Here is a 17,878-nt window from a genome sequence, read left to right as displayed (position 1 = left end):
AGAGGGAAGCCCTTACTACAAAAATGGCTCTTGACCTGCATGCTTTAAAAGGCCAAGGAAGGCACTGAGGGAAGCCAAAGGCCTGTGGGCAGGATGGCCAATGACAGCCAGGCGAGGCTTCAAAAGGGAGGCTCGACTGTAGAAAAACTTACCTGTGGCTCCAACAAACCCAACCCTGTACCCACGTCCCCATGATCCACCCCCATCCACCCAGCCCTCCCCAAAACCTGAGGCTCCCACAGCTGCTATTCATCTAATCCTCTCCCCCAGGGACCTGGGTGCCCCTTAAGAGTGGGCTTCTCTCATGGCTTGATGGAAGATGAAATAGGCCAAAGGTGGCCAAGAGCAATGCAGAGAGTGCTTCACCACTAAGAGGTCTTAGGGAGGGATCAGGGACGCCACCCCCTGGAGGGAACAGAGAGGTGAGGACACAATCTGTCACCCTCACCACCCTTCCCCATGTGCCCGCAGCAGACATCACTAATAGAGCAGAGAGTCCGGATATGGCCCCTGAATTCCCAATGACATAGCAGCTAAGGGCACAGGCCTTGGAGGAGGACAGTCGTGGATTTGAATCCCAGACTGGCTACTTGCTAGCTGCGTGATCTTGGGCCACGGCCACTCCCTCGGCTTCTGTACCTTGTTCAAGGACGTCTGACAGAACCAGCATCACACAGGGCTCTGGTGGCCATGTCACAAGTGCCGGCAACTGCTGCTGCAGAAGCGCACTCAACAAGCACCCCTCCCACCCCTCTCCCAACACCCAGGGCAAATAGGTCAGCCCAAAAGTGGCCTATGAGCAGGGTCTGAAAACAGGGCCACGAGCTCTGTCCAAGGGGAGGGGCCTGGCCTCTGGTCAGCTGGGTGGGTAAAGGGTAGAAAAGGGCTTTTCACTGTCAAAGCCTTCGGCACCTGTCTGTGTCAACCTCCCCATCTGCGCAATGGGGCTAACAGAGTACGTAAGCCTCACGGACATGCTGTGGAGGAGCAGAGGGGGCACCTCAAGTAAAGCCCCCAGTCCTGCCGCTGCCGCTACGAGCTGCCCCACTTCCTGAGGCTGAGCTGGGCCAGGCACAGATGGTTTGGCACTTTAGGCAGGGTGGCAGCCTCCGGAGTTGCTGTGCTCGGCCTCAGGAGCCCCAGTGCCTAGGTGGGCCAAGGGCTTCTACCAGAGAGAGGTGGCCCAACCCAGCCAGACAGCCGCTTGAGGCCATGACCACACAGGCCTGGTGCCCAAGCCAGTTGATATGCAGCGCAGCCGCCATGGGTGGCCCTGGTCTATACCTGGCCCAGCTACTGACCCTATTCCTTCATCAAACTGGAATCTCGGCCTCACCTCCTGGGTCAGGGCTAGATGGCCGTGTCCACCTGTTCACTGCCACCCGAACCTCCCCATCTTGCCAATGGGCCATTTACGCAACACTCCTACTTGGGAGCAACGGGCCAATCCCAGTGTAGGAACCAGCAAGTCCCTGGCTTCCCACTCTTCCTCCCCCACCTGCAGCTGCTGGCCACCACGCATGGGCTTCAGCACTAGACACAGTGAGGTTCTCATCCCTCCTCTAGCTAAACCTGGTTGTTGGACCTCGGCCAAGGCACCTTACCTCCTGGCACCTTCATGAAACGGGACTAATAATCCAGCCTTGTGGATCAGCCTATGTACCCTGGACCTGTTGACAGTGCAGCTGGCTCAAAGCCTGGCATACAGTGGGTTTAACAGTGGGACAACACACTTCTAGTGGTTGTCAGAGGGACGGGCAGAAGTGGACCGTGAACTGGTCACGACCGGTCCTGAGTGGAGAGATGGTGACGTAGATAGGACCAATTTCAAGAAAAATGTGGGTCTGACTTCCCCAGCCCTGACCAGAGAGGAAGGCAGGACTCTGCGCTGGGCTGGGCTGAGAACTCCTCTCTGATGCTCCTGGGCTTGTTTACTGCTGGGAGGCAGCACAGATCTGCTGCTGCCTGGGGCCCCCGGGGTGTAATTAACTGGGTGGAGTCCGACACCTCATCCTTGAGTCTTGCCTGGGTATTTTTTGATGTCTGCCTGCAAAGGCCCTGAACTTGTGGCTGGTGTCCGGGGGTGGGTGTCAGTGATTCAGCTGCGGGGTTGATGTGAGCAGGGCAGAGGCTCCCAAAGGCCCACCAGCACGGTACCTCTTGGTGGGACTGGGAGGAGGTGGGAGGGAAGGACCAAGTCTGGCCATGCAGCAGGAGGTAGCTCTCTCGGGTACAGACCCCAGAGCCTGGCCAGGACTGGATTCCTGGGCACCCAAGCCAGGATGGTGTCTGTTTTCACTCTGGGGCCACTGCTTCCTAGTTAATCTTGTCCCAGGGAACTCTCAAGGGTGAGAGGAACTCATGGTCATCAGGCATGGCCTGCCTGCTGGGCACTGTGCCAGAGATGCACTGGGCGGGTGACGGCAATGCTGTTCTAGATGAGCTCCCTGCCTGGGGTGCCTGGGTGCACTGGGCTCCATCAGAACCGATGGCTCTCAATCTCCCAAGGCAGAGGGGCACTGGCTGAGGCCTGGCCTGTGTAAAGGGCACCATCTCGGGCTGGGCCATGTGGTAGGCTCAGAGGCTGAGAGCTGACTGCTGGTCTCTGCAAAGGCCTAGGAGTGGGGGCCTTCTGTGCCTGCCCTTCCCTAACACCTGGCATCTGCTCACTGGGTCCCACAGCCAACTCGGAGCAAGTCAGAGTAGAATGAGTATGACTGATTCTTAGCAAGGAGGACGGGGAGCCAGGGCCTTTAGAGATCTTCTGTCCTTCCCCTATCATGGCCGCCCAGCCAGTGGGGGCCCTTTTTCTCACATCAGCGTCCTCATGGGCACTCAGGCTCCAGGGCTGGAAGCTGTACAGCACAAATGCTTAAAGGAACGAAGATGACTTGTGACAACTGTATCTCCCATCAGTTTAAGTAACATAGAGTCAGGACAAACAGAACCACTTGGCCTGTGTGGTAACTGCCAGGTAGGAGCTCACGCCAGAGCCTGGGCAGGTAAAGGGACAGTCCATGGGCATGGGAAGGGGCTCTCCTCGCAACCCCAGTCATCCCATAGCAGGGTCTGAATGAAAGTTGTCTGTGGTTCTGAGTGCCAGGATGGGGCAGAGCAATGGCTGGTGGGAAGGAAGTTGGCCTGGCTCTGCAGAACCATGTGGCAATATGTGGAGGTACTGGGTACAGAGAGCCTGTGACCCAGCCTCCAATTCCAGTCATTCGGCCTGGAGACTTGCACGGGTAAGGAAGGAGACTGGCGAAGGCAGCGTTTTTGTACTGCTGGAGAACTGGAAGCCATCTATCCAATGAGAAGAGGGCAGGTAGGTAAGCAGTGGGACGGACGGTGGAGCGCTACACAGCTGTGACCAAGAAGGAGTGAGCACATCCACTGTCACCAACGGCTGAGCCAGGCCCCCGTGTGGTAAGCAGGGAGGCCGCATCTGCATCTCAGGTGGCCCGACTTGAGCTAAGGTGGCCCTGGAGCCTCTGAAGGGACCAGGCAAGAGTTAGGGCTCCCACCACCCTCACTCCAGCTACATCCATTCTGGTCCCAGCACTGTCCTAGAATACCACTGTGATCCACAAATTAGCCCCAAGGCCCTGTGCAGGCTGATTTCTGGTCCTAAGGATGAGTTGTATGACGTGCCAAGCATGTGCTGAGGGCTCATGTCCACCTGCCATGACCATCCTGCCTACGGCCAGCCCTGTGCCCTGTGTGGGGCTAAGTAAGACGGAGAGTGGCCGAGAACTGAGCCAGCCTGAACCCAAAGTCTGTGCTCTTCTTGGGACCTGCCCCCAGGTGCCACTGGCCATGGACTGCTTGCCTATGCCACAGGCAGATGCCCACGTGGGTGGGAGTGGATGTGGAGGCGGCACTGAGGCAGGGCAGCCAAGCTGCAGAAGGCCAGCAGCTCCCTTCCGTGCCCTCACACTCAGTCAGAAAGCAGGTAGGCCCTCAGCTCCCTTTGCTTCTTTCACAGTGGCTGGAAACTGGGTTGAAGTAAGAAAAAACCCTGCTTGCTAAAATAAGCAAACATTTTGGGGAAGGAAAGAGAGCCATCTCTAGCTTGGTTACTATGGGAACATTTCTTCATCGACCACAAGAGGGAAAGAAGTTCACCCTGGCCAGAGCAGCCAAGCTCCCAGTGTCCGCCTGCCCAGGGGTGTGCCTACCTGCACAGGAAGCCATAAGATGAGCCCTCAGTCTCCATGGTATACTTGGTGCTTGCTTTCCTGGCCCCCTCTGCCCAGGGAGGGACGGCCCCTGGCTTCCCCTCAGGCGTGGCACTGGCTCAACTCCAACGTCACTGCCTCCTGCTCCAGGCCTCTATGTCTTCCTTGCCCTCCCCCTCCCCCACCAATGCTGTTAACTGTGGAAGGACAGGTACCAGAGCCATCCCCGGCAGGGAAGGCCACAAGACCTCAAACAACAGCGTCCCAACAACTCTGGCTCTGTTTTGGCAAAGACCAGACTATTCTGCCTGGTGGGAGAGGCCTAGGGTAATGGGGCCTTCAGCTGAGGCTCCAGCCTGCCCTGGAGCATGAGCCCCAACCCAGAGTTCCAACCTGCTCGGCAGACAGGCCACAGGCAGGGATTTTCCATGGCAGAGGAAAGGGGTGGCTAGGAGCTGTTTTCTCAGTCAAGTTAGAAAGAGTGGGACTGGAGATGGACCAAGTTCATTCCTCTCTCTCTCTCTCTGTCCCTCTCAAATGCTTGTCCAACCACAATGCTGAGCCCTGCGACACACTGTGTCTCTGCTGCTGTGGGGCCTCAGCCGACTACGGGACAGACCCTGTGTGCAAGGAGCTCCAGTCAAGAAAGCTGGATGGAGCCCAGGTCACACTCCTCTGCCCTTCAGTGCTCATCCCCCACCCTGCCCATGAAGGCTCTGCCAGCACCGCCTCAGGTGTAGTCCGGCCTTGAGAAGCTCCCCTGAGGGTGCCTCTAACCCTGGCCTCCTTCTCTTTCCCCTTCCTGGCTGAGTCGCACCCACCTTACCAGTGGGAGCCCTGACTCGAGCCCACTCAGATCCCCTAAGGGCTCCCCATCTCTCCCAGGCGCCCGCAGCATCCTACACAGGCCCAGCATGAACAGACATGCATGCAAGCCTTTGAGCGGCCCATGGCAGAGGCCTCACGGTGGCCAGCAATGGCTGGACCAAGAGAATGTGCTTGGAGACCATCTGTTAAGGGAGAAGACATGACTAGAAACAATCCTCAAATGCTCAGTGAGCACCTCCTCTGGGCTGGGATGGGACGGGCCAGAAACTCAGAGAGAAACGCGGCGACAGCACAAAGCTGCTTGCACGGAGAGGCCCGCGGCAGCCTGCCTGTGAGCCCAAAGACGGGCGCCCCGTACGCTTCCACCCAAGGAGACTGCGGCCCACGCACGACACAAAACCGGGAGGGTGGTAGCAGCAAAGGGCGAGGTGGCCTACACCTCTCACCGCGAAACTCCCCAAGGCCTAGTATCGGTGAGAAAATGCAAGTTGCTGAAGAGTATCCCCCCCAACACACACACACATTTTTTTTAAGCTGCTTGACAAATTTGTCTGATTTTGTACATAAGATACACACTTGGAAAAAAGAAAAGCCTGGCCACTTATAGAGGTCCCTCTGAGAAGCGCACGGCGCCTGGGGGTGGGAAGACCAGGGTTCTGGGCTCTGTGTGTCTGAACTGTCTGCAGTGACAATGTGGTCTTATGTGACTCGCGCAGTTTTCAGAAATTGTTATCGAAAAATAACAAGAGGGTCCCCTAGGATCGAGGGAGGGGGCACTCAGACAGCCCCTTGGGTGAGTGATACCAAGGCGGGGCAACCTGGGTGGCCCAGGACAGTGGAGTTTGGAGGGATGGCAGGTCAGGGTGCCGATGAGCCTGCACCTCCTCACGAGGGCTGCCCCCGCCCCATGCCTTTGCCCACCCCCTGCCCCCACCCCCAGATGGTAAACCCCAGTGCACTTCAGGAGGCAGAAGAACCAGCCTGCTCACTCTAACCTACAGCCTCAGCTGTCAGAGACATGGCCCCCTCACAGCAGTCAGCTGTCTGCTCCTCCATAAACATGGTAGCAAACAGTTTCCTCATACTTGGTAAAATCTGCTGGACCAATTCATGTGCTAAGAGCACGCAGGGTCACATTTTCTGATGTGCTAGATATGAGGCCTGGCTAGAGGAGGTATCCACTCTGGAGGTCCACCTACAGTAGTGGCAAGGACAAGGTGAGGTGGGCTCGGCAAGGGACATCCTGTCACCAAACTGGCCGGGACTTCATAAATGGGGGTGCAAGTGTCTGTCTGAGTTCTACCCAGAGGTTAACCTTTTAGGGTCAAGGAGCACAAGGAGCCCAAACCCACCTCCAAAGAGCTGAGAAATCAGAGTGGCCAGGACTCAGGCTGGGAGAGGGCCTGCGGGGGGTAACGGCAGCAGGTCACTGGGAAGTAGGGACCCGGAGGAGGCAAAGCCCCTAAAACATTGTTGCTGGGTGGTCTGCATCTGCAGGGACTTCTGACTGTGGGAGAGATGTTGCCCATGTGCTGGGCCCACTGGGGCTCTGCCGGCCTCCCTCCTATAGGCACAGTCGACTGCCCTCCTATAGGACTCACTTTTTGGAAGGGCTTGGAAATCGCAGGGGGATCTACAAGGAGCGAGCTCAATGGGGAAGGGACCTAGGACACCTAGCTGCCACTTAGGCATGCTCCAAGGGAGCAGATGCCTGAGGTGTCAGCCTCCTACTCCTCCATTAGGAAGGCCAAGTGCTTCACTGGTGAGGAAGAAAGGGATGTTGGGTCTTTCCTTCCAATACCACTGCTCAGTCTTTAAGGGCAAAACACCAACCATGGAGGAGGGTAGAGTAAGGGAAACTGTTTTCTTGAGCATCTACCATGTGCTGAGTTAGGGTACTACTCCATTATCTAACTTGATCCCAATAATTAGTCTTTGGAGAAGGTAATAGGAGGAGCCCCTTTTATAAGAGGAATAACCCAGGAGCGCACTGAAAATAAGCCACTTGCCTGGCTCTAACTTTGGTTTAGCAACTGCAGTAAAACAGGTCCGCAAAACACCGACAAAGAGCCCATTTCATTAATATGTAAAGAGTTCTTATAAATCAATAAAAAAGAACCAATAGTCCAATGGAAAAATTAACAGTAGAAATTACACAGAAGAAAAAACAAAAACTGCTAACATATCACAGTCAATGCCACTCAAAATGAATGAAACACACAGCATTTTTCACCTACTGAAGAGCAATATGAGACAATTCAATAACACAGAGTGTTGATGAGGTCTGAAAAAAATGAGTCTAAGTTTGGGAGTGTGGGCTGGATCTTTGAAGGGTAGTATCTACTAAAACTTTAAAGGCACACTACAAACCCTTTGACCCAGGATTGTTTCTAGGAATTTATCCTATAAATGTATTCTCAAATATGTGCAAAAATGTATGTTTGTGCGAAGCATTTGTACAAAGCATTGTTTGTAATAACAAAAGACTGGAAACAATCAATAGGGGATGGGCAGGTAAATTGTGAGACATCTATAGGTTGGGAGTACTATGCAGCTATTAAAAAGAACAGCAAGTTCTCAAACACTTTCCAAGATATACTCTCAAGTGAAAGAAAAAGAAACTGCAAGGGGCAGAAGCCTGTATACTTTGTCTTTCGTGGACATATCTGTGCACTGACTTATAAATGGGCAGATACCCCATGGAAAGACACATACAGCATGAGGAACAGTAGCTACTATGGGGCAGTATCTGTAGCCAGGGCATCAGGGTGGGAGGGAGCTTCTCTCTCACTGCAAACCCCTTGGTACTCCTTGGTACTGTGCAGATGGATTACAGATTATATCGACTACTTGTCTATAAAATACCCAGAGAGAGAGGGCTGGCGGACACAGCGCTGGCCCCCAGACGCTCACAGCCTGGGAGAAGAGAAGAGCCAATGGACCCAGACACTCCACCAGCTGGCCAGCTCTTGGTGGGGACCTCACCCTACCCATATGCCTCTATAACCAGCCTCTGTCCCACTTCTGCAGACCTGAGACCTGCCCTCCTCAGCTTCCATTGTCAACTCTGCCCTTCTGTTTCTCTACATGTAACAAGGAATCAGGAAAAGTACAGAAGACACCAAAGCTCAGAGGGTCCGTGTGAGTTGCCAAAGCCAGCCTGCTGGGAGCTGGCTGCGCTGAGATGGTGGAACACAGGTGACAACTCAGAGGTGGAGCAGAATGAGGGGCCACCTATCTCTGTGCAGGGCAGAGTGAACGAGGGTGGCCTGGGCCCAGGTGAGGTGGCCGGGAGGGGCAGGTGCAGGCCCTAGGGGGCCTCAAGAACGGGGGGTAGACAGGCCTTGGTGCTCGGCCATGTCTTGTTCTAGGGGTGGGCCTCCACCCCGCATGAATGTGAGGACCGGAAGGGCACTGAAAGCCCAGCACTGGCCAAACTCATTTTTAAGCAGTAGACCCAGCTTCAGTCAGAATCTCCAGGTGGCCCAGACAACACGGGACACATGGAGCTGCTCTAGGGGAAGCAGGGCCTTGGGTGGGGAGCCCCTCTCACCATTGCCTGCCATGTTCCCAGAATACCTGGGGCTCCAGAAAATGCACCAAGCTTGCCCATGCCTCTCCCCAAAGATGGACAACCTGGTGTCCGGAGGGGGCAGCAACATGCCAGAAGTCACTCAGCAAGCACGGCCCCACTCCCGAGTCTGGCGCGCTCTCGACTGCGCCACCTTGCCTGCCCTCCTAGGATGCCGCATACCCGTGGTCCTGGGAACGCCCACCCAAGGGTCCACTCTCATGCCTTCAGTGAAAGGCAGTGGCAGCAAGCAGCCTCGGAAATCAACAAGGCAAAGTACTCACGTTGAAGAAATTGGTCTTGTTCCTTTCGCAGAAGAGCCCCTGTGCCGGCATGTGCTGCAGCTGTTGCCACGGGATACTGCTGCCTAGCAACACGTCGCGGGCCCACTGGAGGTTCTGGGGAAACAAGAAGTAGGTTGGAAGTGAGTGTGTGGGCAGCACACGGTGCCCACGGGAAAGGGAGGCAGTCCTCTCCTTCCTGGCTGCACTGGCAAAGCGGCGATGAGCAGCAGCTCCTGCCGACATCGATCCGCAGCTCCGGCTGCTGGCTTTGATCATCTGTCTGTGGGGTGCGTTTCTGGAACTGATTTCTTGCCTAGCACAGCTGACTCAGGAAAGCGTGACCTCAGACTGCCTGAGGAGGGCATAGCCAGAGACCCCGCACCCTGACCAACCCCTGACCATGCAAAGCGGCTGCATGGGCCCAGCATCCGCCCTCTGTCAGGGGACCCCCACTAGCCCAAATGGTCAGCTCTGACTTGTCAGGATGTCAGCAGCGCCTTACCACAGGCGGCAACACAGCCATCGCAGGCTCAGGCCTCAGGCTCCATGGGGCTCTGTAGGATGCCAGGGGCCTGCATGCTTGCGGGGGAGGGGGCTCTGTCTAAGTGCTCAGCCAGTACTCTCTAGGCAATGGTGCCTCTTGGTGGAACCTGGCAGGGTGGGAACAAGAGCCTGCTGGCCCAGGTGGGACTAGGGGGCAGGGTGAGGCTGGGCATGGGCCTGGCTGCCTTGGCCTTCTTGGGGCCTTCTCACTGACCCAGAGAGCGGCCTTTCTCCACCAGCTGCCTGGTCGGCCACCTTCCCCTCTAAGGTCTTTACCGTGGTGGCTCTCATGGCCGGGACCAGTACTAAGTGCCCTGCATGTACCATCTCACCCTACTTTGGGACAATGGTGTCCTGCAGGAGAAAAGCCTGAGGGGACAAAGCTGAGACTGGAATCCAAGACTGCACAATGCCAGATGCTTGTTTTCTTCCATAGCTCCCACCCACTCAGCCAACCAGTCTTCCCCGCACCCTCCCACCCACCACCCAGGTCCCTCTCTTGCCTTCCCGCCCCTGGAGCCAGGCCTTCGCCACTTCACATCTCAGCTGCTGGGAACATCCTCTCACTTCTCAGCCCGTGAGCCTGTCCCGCCCGCTCCCACTCTGTTCACGACTGGTCAGGCTAAACTTATAAAACAGTTCCCTTTGTCACAACTTCAGGCAAAAGTGCAAACCCCAGCTCCCTGGCTTGCTGCCTCTGAGCCTCTGCTCCCATGTCTGCACAGTCATGCCCCAGAGGCTGCTGTGGGGCTGAGGGCTGCCCCATACCCAGCATCTCCTGGATGACACACAGAAGACAAAGCTGGCTCTTCCCTGGAAAGCCCGAGGGAGAGCGTCATCTCCTGGGGGAAGCCTGGATGATTAAGACTGGCATCGACTCCAAGGCTGATTCCTACAGGGACATGGCCTGGCTCTGCGTGGCCAAAGACTGAGCGCCATAAAGGTGAGGCTTCCCTTGCCCAATGGGGCCGCAGCCCATCCTGGCTTAACTAAGCAAGGCTCAATGTGGGGCCAGCATCAGAGGGACAAGGATGGGCCAGAGTACTAGGAAGCAGGGACAGCCCTAAGTGGGCAAGAGGGCACGTGCTGTCCATGGCCCTCTGCACAGCTGAGCCCTCTGGCCCCACACTCAGGTGGCCTGCTTTCTTGCTCAGAGCCCGCCCCTGGAAGGAAGCCCTTGAGCAGGAGTCATATCAAGGGCTATGTGGGGGCCCCTCTCGCTGGGGCTCAGTGGCTGTCCAGGAGTGGCAGCTGCAGCTACAGTTTGCTGGGACCGGGCCTCAGGGATCCATGCCAAAGCCTTGCAGGATGAGCGATGGGGCTTCCTATCCACTGAGGCACCCTTTTTCTGCTCGCATATGGGGGAAACAGAGTGGGCAGAGGAGATGGGCTACCTGGGCAAGAGTCCTTGATCCTAGACCAGGCCCCTGATCATTAGAATGGAGTTACACTGATCAACACTCAGGAATTAGAGTGAACTACCCAGTCCTAGCCTTCGACTTCTGAACTCCAATGTGCCAGGAGAATCAACTTGCAGTTCACATTCAGATGTCCCCAGTAGTGCCCAGCCATCTGGCTCATAGAACCCACCTCCCAGATCAGTCCATTAAGAAGCCTTCTGAGGCCAGTGACAAGTCCTGGCCCAGTGATTTCTGGCCCCTACCTGTACCCCTGCCCCACAGCAGGCCTGGGGAGAAAGGGGGTCGGCCTTGGAGAAACAGTGCAGAGTGGGGAAATGGTGGGTCAGGAGTGCTTTGTCACAAGGAATAAAATACAACTCATATTAGCTCAAGTGGCTCCTCAGGGCCCTGGGCAGCTCAGGGAGGACAGGAGAGAGGCTCATCACCTGCATCAGTGCTCAGCCATGACCCTTCAGGCTCAGTCCCACAGTCTCCTCAGACAGATCTGAGAGGCTCAGCCTAGGCAAGTGTCCACTGCCAGTCTCATCAGCCACAGATGGATCCTCACAGAAGGGGGCAAGGGACAGGAGACCACCGCCTGCACTTCGAATACAACAGGTGAGTGTAAAGAAGAGCCACATCAGGTCTAGCCTGAGTAGGTCAGGGAGGTTTCCAGAGGAGGTGACACCTGAGCTATGGATTGCACAAGGCTGTCACGGGGCCGAAGGGCTTACTGAGTCAAGAGTCCGGACATGCAAGGCGGCCAGGGCCCAGCTGAGGATGCAGAGACCAGATGTGGCCGACTATGAGGACAGTGGGGAGTCAGGAGACTATGAAGTAGGGGAGGATATGGGCCACAGGACTGCCTAGGGACCAGAGCCTGTGCATGCTCTCTCCCTCCTCCCAGGCCCTAGGCCAACTTCTCCTCCAGCTCAGTGCTCCCAGGAGACCCAGGGCACAGTCCTGGCCAGCACTGCACAGAAGGCCTGAGAGAAGTTACCCCAGAACTATGATCCCAGAGCCTCTTCTGGGGGGTCCTTGGGGACTTGTGGGAAGTATCCAGGTGACCTCTTTAAGTAGTAGCGTTTGAGGGGGGATGGGGGAACAAGGCTTGAAGAAGCATCTCTAGAGTGGCCATCATTTTCTTAAGAATACCAAGAAAATAAAACCCAACGAAGACTTCCTTCCGGCTCAGGACAGGTGAGAGCACAGCATTGAGGCTGGGGGAAGTGGGGTTGGGGAGTAGGGGGGACCTTAGTCCAGGACCCGAGGCTGTGGACAGGAAGGCACATCCTTCTGTCTCTGACAGCACTCTGCAGCTTTTCTAATGACGTCAGCACTAAGACTGCCCTTCTGCCGGATAGTCAGGCAGAGCATGGAGTACCAGGGTGGGCGGAGGCAGTGGAAGAGGTCCCAGGGCTCTCACAGACCCGAAAACTGGGCACCTGAGGAGAGTTCAGAAAGTGCTGGCCTCCCAAACTTAACCAGGATCGCCAATTAGCCTCCTGCAGACTCAGCTGCTGCACATCAGCAGGGAGCGTAGCTCCCAGCTATCTCGCAGGCCCGCCAGAGAAAGAGCCAGTCAATAGCTAAGGCACAAAACGTCCAAATGGACCTTCATGTCTGAGGCCCCAGATGGGAGCTGACAAGGCCCAGGTCAGTGGGGTGATGTGAGGGGCAGGGGGAGCTGACCCCCATGCTGCACCGGTATCACAGAGCAGCTTCGCTGTGTGGCGAGGCAAGACTTGATGCCGCCTGGGCTGAGCACAGCGTCCTAACTCCTCATCCCATGTAATCGCCCTTTTAGTGATGAAGAAACTGAGGCTCAGACAGGTTCAAGAGCAGGGCCAAGGCCCCAGAGCCAGGAAGTAGCACAGTTGGGCTTGCCTTCCAGTCCAAGACAGAGGAAGTCAAAGGCCTGGGCTCTTCCCTTGTCCCCTGCAGGGTGAACGAGTCACTTTACAAATTTGTCACCAAGGACAACTCCCACAGCAGCCCCCTCTCAGGCCCTGTCACTGATACCACTGGCCCAGAGCCTCTGGCTCACCGACACCTCTGGGACACGTACGGGAGCCACATGCCAGAGAGCAGCACCCATCTTCCTGGGATTCATGGGTCCCCTGAGGCTTGTACGCAGACCCTACTCTGCCAGAGGGCAGAATGCACTAAATGCCCTACAGACGAGCGGGGTGGGGCGGGGCAGGGCGGGGCGGTCCTAATGAGAGGCATTCCTCTGCTTGAAGACCTCACCTGCTTCAAAGCAAGGGCCAGCTGTGCACTTCAGCCTACCCGCCCACAAGCCAGCTCGTCACCTCCCTTCTCCCCTGTGCTCAGCCCTCTAGCCACACTTGCCCCTGCCCCTGCCTTGGTCCTTGTAGGTCTCTTGGCCTGGCACCATCCTGCCCCACCCCCACAGCCCCATGGTCATCTTAAACAGCCTTTTCCACTGACTCGCTGACAGCTTTGTAGTCTGCCCCTACTTGTCTGTCAGTTCCATGAGGGCGGGGAGCAGTATAAGGTCCACAGAAGGATGGGACAAATATTTGGGGAAAGAATGAAAGGAAGACAGATAGCTTATAGAAAACTGCCAGCCCAACACACCAATCTGAGGCCCAGAGGCAGAAAGGTGCCACAGGATATGGGGATACAGGGGGACCCAGGCCACTGCAGGTGGGAGTGCTGGGAGCAGAGCTGCTGCCTTGGGGCTCCTTTAGTCAAGGAAGATGTAGGGAGAAGAGGGTGCTTGAGAGCTCATGTGCTAGGGGACACTGGGGGATAAGGTCTGTCCTTTTAAAACATCCCTTCCTATTCTCCAGAACAGTAACTTAGAAGCTCTAGGTTTACTGTGCAGTTCTTCATAGAGGCAGAGTGTATACACTGCTATCAGGAGTGTTTTCACTCTCCATTCCCACTGTGTGCACTCAAGGGCAGGGACTTTGCTATGCACACGACTGTATCCCCAGCACCTCAAACAGCCTCACATACAACAAGCGCTCTGTAGCCAGCTGCTGAATAAACCTGCAGAAATGCACAAGGACCATGCTGGAAGAAACACACTAAAACGCAGGCAGTTTCTGCCACGTCATGGGTTGTGGGATAATGAGGTGGTGATAGTTTCACTTTTATTTCTGACCTTAAACAGTAAGTAATACATATTACTGTTTGGATGACAGTGATGGATGCTGCTGGCAGAGCGCTCGACCCATTCGAACTGTTGGAATCCACACTGCTCGGTGGAGAAAGGACCAAGAAAGCAGCCAGCTTCATGGGAACCATCTGCCCCACCTCTTCTGGACTCCAAAGGCACAGCAGAACCTTCAAACCATGTGGCAAACAGACTTAGAAATGCATAGTCAAGATTCCTAAGTTGAAAAAATATTTGCCAACCACATAAGTAAAGCCTGGTGATAACTGGCTGGGACGTGCAGTGGCCCAGGGCTTCCTTGTGAGGGGCTGGGGCATGGCATCCTTTTGCAGTGGGGCCACTTCTGTGTGTAGAGAAAGGGAGCAGGGCCTGAGGGAAAGTGGCAATGCCCTGCTTTGTGGCTGGCACAACCTCGTGATGCCTGGGGCCACTGTCTGGTATGGAACTTGGAGCTTACTACCTGCCCTGGGGACGCTCACTTGCACATATGCAGCAGGGTCTCCTGGCCTGTGCCAGAAGGGGATGACCGTGTCATGGCCTGGAGGATCAACCCCTTCATATCCACCTAGTCAGACGGCGCGGGGCTCTCTGCAGAAGCCCTTTCATTTAACCTGGCTCTGCAGGTTCCCCCGGGGGCATAAGGACGTGGGGGACTGTACCCACAACAGAAGGGTGAGGGGCAGTGGTTTACAGCTCAGCTAGTGGTCCCTCACCCAGGCACACAGCGGTGTACAAGCTGCCTCTGAAGTCAAAGGCCAGCAGTTTCCCTTGGAGACAGCAGAGCACGACAGGCCCTCCCGGCAGCAGGCAGCCTCTAACCAAACAGGTCCTAAGCAGACTTGGGGCCTGGGTTCATCCCACACAGGTTCTAGGCCAAAGAAGTGGGTCTGATGGCTGGACCAGCCAAGCCACTATGTTGACGCATGCCAAATACGGATGGGCCCTTGCTACCTACCACTGGGGCTATGTTGCGACTCTGTGCGGGGCTGCCAGGAGCGCACTGGGATGGGGAAAGGAGGCCTGTGGTAGGCCTAGAGCATTGCTCAGAGTGAGTGGCTCCTGCTCCCATCAGAATCACAAGCACATGGGGCTTGCAAGGCAGGCTGCTCTTGTCATTAGAACGCATGTTTTTCGCCGGGCGAGGCAGCATTAACTCACTTGAACCTCAAAACAAAACTAGAGAAGGTGCCATTATCCGCACTTTATGGCTTAAGAGCTCTGTCCACAGGACTGAAACTGACAGCTGGCTGTCTGGCTGAGTCTGAGTGAGGTTCAGGAAGCTGGCCCTCGGGAGGGGAGTCTCAGGTTCTAGCATGTACAACAGCAAGGGGACAAGTAGTGGGAGGAGAACACATCCTAAAAACAGGGTCTGGGGAAGGATCAGGGCTGCAATCAGGGTGGGCTGACTAGCCCCTTCCCCATCTCACACCCCTCAGTCTCCTGCATAACCTAGGTGACCACCTGGTGACCACCTGGGGGCTAGCTGTGTCAGAGAGCTGTTCCAGCCCAGAGGGGGAAAGCGACACGGGAAAAGGTGGGCTTCATCCCATAGCACAGCCACTGAGGCTCAGGCCTGCCCTCAAGCGGAAAGAAAGCCCTTTGCTGCACACAAGTTGACTGAAGGCCAAGCCTTGATGTGGGCAGGTTCAAGGCCAGGTGACACAGGCAGAGAGTCCCAGCCCAGGTCCCAGAAGTGGGCTGTGCGCTGAGCCCCAGGCAGGCCCTTCTCCTCTTCCCTCTCTCCTCGTTTGGGGGTGCTGACCACCCCTGGCTCCCTGCTCTGCTCCTGGCACACTGACCAGCAGCGGTCCTATCACTGTCTGGTTACGGTGCTTGGACATGACCTCCTCGAGGGTGGGGCTGGTGTGGCGCCTTATTTCTGCTAAACCCCCAGTCTCTGCCACCAGGCCTAGCACATAGTGGCCTTTCAGTGAACATTTCCTGGGTCAGCCCTAATGCAGCCATCAGCTGCTATGTGGCTTTAGCGAGAAGCTGGGCATCCACCCCATTTGACTGGGTAAAGAATCTGGGTCAGAGGGCCTGTCTCTTCCATCTGCAAGGTAAAAGCAGAGTAAAGATCTGAGCCTTAGGGGCCCTCACCAGTCTGGCCACCCCTGGAAGCAGAGTCCAGGCCCCCCCACATCCTCACCAGAGGGTACAAGACAAACTGCCGTCTCCTCTGAGCCTCAGTTCCCTGCCCGCTGCCAGGCAAGGCGCTGTGAGAACAGATCTCCAGGCAACACCGCCCCACATCCTCACCAGAGGGTACAAGACAAACTGCTGTCTCCTCTGAGCCTCAGTTCCCTGCCCCGCTGCCAGACAGGGTGCTGTGAGAACAGATCTCCAGGCAACACCAAGGTGCTGGCCCAGGCCAGGCTGTCCTGAAGCCCCACTGGAGTCAGCTTCTTGTCCTCTTTCTCTTATGACATCGAGTGACCTGGGAAGACCAGAGGGAGCAAAGAATGGGAAGAACACCCTCCTACCCCAAGTTGAGGCTGAACAACAACCACAAACGAAGCAAGTTTGAGGAGCAGCAGTGACCCAATCAAGAGGCCCTCCACAGGAAACTGGATGTGGAGGGAACCGCCAGTGTCCCAAACCCTAGCCTCCAAGCAGGAAGTGCACAGCCCTGGTGTGCCCATGCTCTCACCACCCCGCCCCAGCCCCAGGACTGCCACCAAGGCAGCAGCTTCTCATACACCTCCAGGCAACCAGGAGCAGCAGCTGAAGTCTTTTTGATTCTAGCTGTCCTAGCAGGTATGCAGTAGCGTCTCAGTGTGGTTTAGATTTACATTTCTGTGATGGCTAATGGCATTGAGCATCTTTTCCTGGGCTTATCGGCCATTCGTATATCTTCTTTGGAGAAACGTTTATTCAGACTCTTTGCCTATTTTTAAATTGGGTTGTATTTTAATTATTGAGTTGTAAGAATTCTTTATATATTCTAGGTATAAGTCTCTTACGATTTGTAAACACTTCTCCCATTCTGTGGACTGTCTACTGACTTTGATTGTGTCCTTTGAAGAACAAAAGTTTAAAATTTTGATGGTGTCCAGTTCACTTCTTTTGGTCATATGTGCTTTTGGTGTCATTTCTAAGAAACCATAGCCTAATCCAAGGTCATGAAGATTTATAACTACGTTTTCTTCCAAGAGTCTTACAGTTGGCTTCATAATATTCTACACTGTTTTGATTACCGTAAATCTGTAGTAAGTTTTGAAATTGGGAAGTGTGAATCCTCTAAGTTTATTCTTTTTCAAGACTGGCCCCAGGGATCATCTTATAACCCACTCTGTTCTAGCCCGCTCAAAGCTGGAGGTAGAGACCTCAGTTCCCCAAATGAGCCACAGGCAGTGGGTAGGGGAGTCAGGGCAGGGATGTCCATGAAGCCTATCAGTGAAGGGCAGAATTCTCATGATGAAAAGCATCCCAACACCATGTGGTCTCTCTCCTGGGCTGCCCATGTGGACTCAAAGAGCCACGTTTTTATGAACACAGACTGACAATCCGGGGCTCAAAATCCTGGGGAAGACCATGATTGTAAGTGATGCAAAAGCTGGCCTTAGGGACCTGAGGCCATCAGCATAAGTGATCCTCCCTGTTAAGGTGTGGAGAGCGCTCCACAGATGCCCCTGGCCATTGGTGGAGGCCAGCAGGAACCCTGCTTTGGGGTGCCTGGGGGCCAGCAAAGCAACCTTAGGCAGGAGGGTGGGCTTAGGCAGGTATCAAGAATCCATCAGAGGCAGACTCAGCCCTCAGAAGGCCTGGTGGAGGGGCTAGGAGTCATGGGAGAGGCTGACACTGAGGAATTGGGCCCTGGCATCCTGGTGAGAGGCCTGACTGGAGGCGACAGGGGATAGAAAGACTGCAGGCTGAGGGCTGGTGCACTGCCTAGCACGCTTACTCCTCACCTCGGTGTCACAATAATTCTG

The 17,878-nt window shown here is 55.6% G+C and overlaps 1 protein-coding gene across 3 annotated transcripts in view; it reads right to left on the bottom strand.

Annotated features, from left to right (window-relative positions):
• CABIN1 (calcineurin binding protein 1) overlaps positions 1 to 17,878 on the bottom strand; it is a 141,873-nt gene that overhangs the window by 35,742 nt on the left and 88,253 nt on the right. For all 3 annotated transcript variants that reach the window (XM_015586813.2, XM_025044510.1, XM_006908678.3), the window contains exon 29: positions 8,859 to 8,972. In XM_015586813.2, the coding sequence (XP_015442299.1) occupies positions 8,859 to 8,972 (114 nt within the window). The remainder of the gene's footprint in view (positions 1 to 8,858; positions 8,973 to 17,878) is intronic.

Source organism: Pteropus alecto, unplaced genomic scaffold, assembly GCF_000325575.1.
Source record: "Pteropus alecto unplaced genomic scaffold, ASM32557v1 scaffold113, whole genome shotgun sequence".
Classification (NCBI taxonomy): domain Eukaryota; kingdom Metazoa; phylum Chordata; class Mammalia; order Chiroptera; family Pteropodidae; genus Pteropus; species Pteropus alecto.
Note: the sequence above shows the minus strand (reverse complement) of the source record. Positions and strands in the feature narration are given on the sequence as shown.